Source organism: Cajanus cajan, chromosome 8 (assembly GCF_000230855.2).
Source record: "Cajanus cajan strain Asha chromosome 8, NIPB_CcT2T_4, whole genome shotgun sequence".
In the NCBI taxonomy this organism is placed as follows: Eukaryota; Viridiplantae; Streptophyta; class Magnoliopsida; order Fabales; family Fabaceae; genus Cajanus; species Cajanus cajan.
In genome coordinates, this window is record NC_138524.1 from 29,519,901 (window position 1) to 29,525,367 (window position 5,467).

The 5,467-nt window shown below is 38.0% G+C and overlaps 1 protein-coding gene across 1 annotated transcript; it reads right to left on the reverse strand.

Moving 5' to 3' along the window:
* Window positions 1-219: 219 nt before the first annotated feature.
* Window positions 220-5,467, reverse strand: SWI1 (SWITCH1). Its single transcript, XM_029273060.2, has 9 exons — window positions 4,890-5,467; window positions 4,131-4,193; window positions 3,463-3,592; window positions 3,141-3,238; window positions 2,339-3,021; window positions 1,835-2,218; window positions 1,612-1,729; window positions 1,441-1,524; window positions 220-1,064 (listed from the first exon to the last, which is right to left on the reverse strand). Exons 1-9 carry the CDS (start codon window positions 4,902-4,904, stop codon window positions 495-497), a joined length of 2,145 nt encoding a protein of 714 aa, XP_029128893.2. The 5' UTR covers window positions 4,905-5,467; the 3' UTR covers window positions 220-494.

Genomic DNA, 5,467 nt, shown 5'->3' on the forward strand with positions numbered 1-5,467 from the left:
AAAGGGAAAATGTGTGTGCCGAAATACTATGGGAAGTGGGAACAGAAACTTTAAAACTGAATGGGGGTTCAAATTAATCTTGTTTACACATGGAAACATTTTACCTCCCATTTAATGTTAATGTTAATGTTCAAGCCCAGAAAAGTCATAGGGCTATTTTAAGTCATCAGATTCTGAGGAGGAAAAAAGTGAGAGACTAACCATTTCCAAAACGTATCACGAAGAGGAAGAAATATTACTCCAAAAATTATGCAGAAATCGTCAGCATTTGACTGGTTTAATTTTAATGTTTGACTAACCATTTTCAGTGCGCATATTTGCAATATCTAACTTCAATTATATGTAGTATATATCAATATGAACTAGCAAAAGTTTCCATTTCCAATTTAGTGTGAATATTATGAAGTTGGCTTCTGAACCTATTCTTACCAACACGGGACTCAAAATGGTGTGGTTTGTTTAAAATATATATGGTATGTAGCAACTAGCCAGCACTACTCTAGGGTGAAAGGGGTCTCATTGAGGTTAATAGTGAAGGTGGTGATGATTTTGGATAATGGTGGAGGAAGGCGAGGGGAGAATGGCCCAGTTACATGGGACAAAGTAGCAGTGCTCACAGGGCGCCTCTCTGCTAGTGGTTTTACAGGGGAAGAAGGGTTAGGTGATGGCAATGACAAGTGCTGAATCTGGGGTTTTGAGATGAGTTTTGGAGCTGAGGTGGTGGAAGAGGAAGCTGATGTTGGGGTTGGGACCACAGTGTGATCATCATAGTTGAGGGGAGACAGACCTATGTTTGGCCATACAAAGGTCCCATGTGGCTTGCAAATTTGGAAGCCACTTTTCAGCCTTTCTATCTTTGCAGCCTTGTCCTCCGCTGTACTTATTTCCTGCATTTGTGATTTTGTTGCTGCTTTGCTCTTGTTGCTTTTCTTTTCCTTCCTTGTGTCTCCTCCAAAGTTTTCTGCCACTGATGTTGGTCCAGGCAAAAATGCCGTTGGGGTTACCGATTCTGACATTATTTGTTCTTCTAATAATATTGATGGTTTCAGCATTCTCAGTTGCTCCTGCATCAAGAGAGAGCCTCCATCAAATCCCATTTTATTGATTCCCGATGAAAACGAAAAAACATAATTACAAATTAACAAGTATGATTTTTTCCACTTTTGTGGGCTGTGTAAAGTACTCACATAAATTATTATGTAATTTAGGATCACCAAATATCCATAATTAATCACAAAGAATCAATGACATGTATTTAATTTTTTTTAATCTATAAAATTAATAACACGTCATATTGAGAGTAATTAAAAACTGTTATATAGGATCGCTAATAATAACTGTTACAGTCAAGACCAATCATTAGAAACATTCCTTACATCCGAAATCATTCAAACCATGAACTCGATCTAAATAAGATACAAATAGTAATGATTAAATTACCTCCATGCCACTCAAAGTCAGTGAAATTTCCTTCAATTGTTCCTCTATTTTAGCCTTCTTAGTCACCAATTCCGCATAAATCTCCTGCAATATAACGTTAAATAGTAATTAAAACTGGTCCTACTTCTATTCACATTAGCAATTAGTTAAAAGCCTACTTCTATGCTTCACCTGCTTAGGAGCCAAGGAACCATAGTCCTCCGAATTCAAAGTAGACAAACAGGAACTAGGAGTAGTCACTATGGCTAATGTATCGTCGCCCTTCTTAGATGCTAGCTCACGCATATCTCTGTACATCAAAAAGAGTAACCAATAGTGACTCGGAATCAGCAGAATTAGTGAATAACCAACAAAGTCATTCAGAACAAACTGAGAATAAAGAAAATGGCTTTACTCTTTCAACTTGAGGATTTCTTCTTTGATCTCTTTGAGTTCTCTACCAGTAACGTAATCTTGCGTAGTGCTGTCCCCGAGCTTCCATCCAGGGGGAGGAGTCCAGTAAGGGTCTTGTACCCCTGCATCCCTTCTAATATCAACAAGATCAGCACTCTCTAACCAGTATTCCATTGCACCCTCCGCATTGTGTCGCCGTCGGAATCTCTCAGCACCTCCGGGTGCGACTTTTCCAGCCATGTGCTTCAGCAAATGATCTAGCAGACCCGTGTCACCAATATATTTTCGTGCTTCCGATCTCAAGTCTGGCCTCAATATTGGATTTCCATACACAGCTCCTTTTTCTCTCATAACCTTTAACATGTTCTCCTCTGCCAAGTTATACCTTCAAACGTGGAAAAAAAACAATGTACAATTATCGAACCATGCAAGAAAAAACTGAACTATACACTATACTAGCTTATAATATAATCATTTGGAACTTTGGATACAAACAATTATTTACCTCTCAGCAGACCATCTGTCAATTGAGATTTTTCGCTTATTTTTGTTGTAAAGTACGAGTTGCAGCTTCTTGGGGTCATTCTTTGCTTTCTTAGATTTTGGAACCCCACTGCTACTACTTACATTTTGATGATTTTTTTTACATTGACGAGTCATCCTCATAACCGCAAAAGACTCTTCCTTGGTAGCCTCCGTTTCTTCTTCACCTTTCTTCCTCTTCTTTTCATTAGTCCCTTCTCTGAGTTCATCACTGACACTTTTTTCCTTACACAGTTTCGAAAAAGATTCAACCTTTTTCTCCTCATGACGGCCCAAGAACCGAACTTGTCGGCGTTTGCCCCACTGCATCATCCCTGAGAACTTGAGCTGAGACCAGCAAGAACCCTGTTTTGAAATGATACTCCTTGCGGCATCAATGAGAGCTGGATTTTCATAGTCTTGAATGTGTTCTTTAGAGGGAGAGACCCAGAAGCTCCAAGAGCTTTTTTTTTGTTCAAATTCCTCAGTTGGGATGCTCCTGGAAAGCGCTTTGGTGGCGAAGTCCAACCCCATCACGTACTTCTCGTCGAGTGCAGGGATCTTCTTCCCGTCTGGCTTCTCAAAGTTTTGGTCGCTGAAGTGCATGCGAAGTGATTGAAGGCTTGGGTACCTTAGCGACACCTGGTGCTCCCCTATGTCACTGACCTAATGAATTCAAGCATCATCCGTTAAAGGAAATAACCAAAGAGATTGTTTTTAAATACCTATATAAAGTTTAAAAGTAGCACTTTATTTTATATAGATGTATGAGTATAAAGTAATACCATTACAATGCCGACGGATTTTAGTTGAACGGGGGAAATGGGTGAGAGCTCGGAGTGATAAATTTCATGAAATCGACCCACTTTTAAGTGTTCAGAAGCTGCAATATTCATGACAAATTTTACCATAGTTACATTGGAAAGGATATAGGGAAAGAAGGATCAAATATATACAAAATTACCAAAGAAAACAACCGAGTGTAATTATTATTATTATTTTTTATTTTTCATAATAAAATGAAGGGCATTATTGGAAGAAAAAAAATCCCGTCCCAATTTAAAACTTGGCAAAAGGTTTATCATATGGCCAAACAAAGGATGTTACCTATGGTACTAATTGATTCAGATGTGGGTGGAAACAGCAGAACATGTTTGCCCAAACATGGGCTCCTTTCGCTTCTGCCCTCGTCGACGTGGACGTCCTTCTGTTCCTGCCTCTTCAAGTACGAACTCTCCTATAATACCATATACACTAATCAATATCACCAAAAAAACACCATATATACTAATCAACGATCAATCTCTAAAATCCATTAGAACCACATATAATATATAATCTTATTAATTGTTGCATAATGACAACATAAATTTAAACAATGCATCAATGCCCTTCACCATATATATCATGTTAGATAATAATAGTAATTATCGACATTACCATAATAATTAGTACTACTAGATATCGAGTGTTTTACTTATACCCATGATTTTCCCTAATCATTTGCATATGAGATATATATATAGAGAGAGAGAGAAAGAGGGTGAGTTAAATGTGTGTGCGTGCAAAAGCAAAAACAAATAGAAAATATAATCATTCAACAACCAAGTAACGCTGCTATGCGTGCGTGCATGCGGCGATATTGTTCGTTAAGCTCACAGGATCCCAAAAGGATCGCGGTGCGTTAGAAAAAGACCATTATATATTTAACAGAAAAACGCGCGCGTATGTTAATTTATGCAGTGACCGTGAAATCGGTAAGAAAGAAACGAGACCATATCTTCTTCATCAGTAGCACCAGCAGCCGCAACGAAACCACACGGACTCTTCACCACAATCTGCATGGTACGCAACAACAACAATATTAACAGCAACTAATAATCAATTTCACCAAAAAATTAATAATAAATAAAAAAAAAAGTACCAACGCTTAGTTTAACACATAAACATTAACATAAAATTAAGAATAAAGAAAGAAAAAAAACACAACTATTCGCTTATAGACAATTAATTGATCAGAGAAAACAAAAGAAAAGTACGTAGCGTTAGTGAAAGTACTATATATCAGCTATCAAGTTCTTATTATAGTAAAGAATTAAATAAGAGAGAGAGACAAATCATGAAACGAAATTAATGCGAAGCTGAGGGTTTCAGTGTTTGAACAGTGAATGTCGATTTGTTTCATCGAGCAAGATTCAATTCAATTAATAAGCAAAAGCGAAAATTAATGAAACTAAAGCTAGTACTACTGAATCCGAATCATCAACAAGCCCTACAATGCGAGTTCGTACAGTGATCGTTGCAGCAAAAGTGCAAAACGAACGGAAAACAGTTTATCAATAATTCTCGGAAACGCATTGAATGTGTCGGAAAAAAAATTTAATCCGAATTTGGCGTTCGAAAAATGAACTAAAAACAAAACAATCAATCGGCGATCAAAGATCGATGAATGTTGATCAGCATTCAACAAACTAATTCATCACCGCTTGCATTGCTTCAGCGTTTTCTAATTCACTGTACTGAACACTACTCACTCGTTCGATCGTCATCTTTCTCTGCTCCGCAGAAGCGAAACAACAACGCGAAAACGTTGTTCGGAGCGATCGGCGAAGATGATCGAAGAATCGCTGAAAGAGAACAAAGTTAACGAAAGCGAAGAAGGAACGATGAGAGTGGGAGCATTACTTTTGGCCGAAGTTGGATTTAAAGAACATTTTCTTCCCTTATTAAAAAAAAATTAAAAATAAACAACATTTTCTTTTCGCTGCGTTATTTTCCCGAGAAAAAAAAAATACCTATAAATGTGAGAAAATTTGTGGAGCGAAAATCTGTTATTTGTGCGAACGGATTACACATACACAGTGAAGAAGCTTTTTCGACGCACGCACGTAAGGGGAGGGGGCAAGTGTGATGATTACGATTCCTGTGGGCGACTCAAATTACCCAAATACCCCTTACGCACCGTACGTGTGGTGTGAGACATGGTATGGTTGCTTTACCATGTTCCTTCAGCGCACCGTTTGAAGGTAAAATCCAATTAAATCTTGACGCGTGTCGCTACCATTTGAGCAGTGTTAGACGTTTGAAACGCACGAGTGTGATTGGTTCGTAA

Bases quoted from the DNA above. Each gene is read 5' to 3' on its own strand.
- SWI1 (XM_029273060.2), bottom strand. The intron at 3,022-3,140 runs GTATTACTTTAT...TGAATTCATTAG, and splicing joins AATCCGTCGGCATTGTAATG to GTCAGTGACATAGGGGAGCA. The intron at 1,730-1,834 runs GTAAAGCCATTT...TTTGATGTACAG, and splicing joins GAAATCCTCAAGTTGAAAGA to AGATATGCGTGAGCTAGCAT.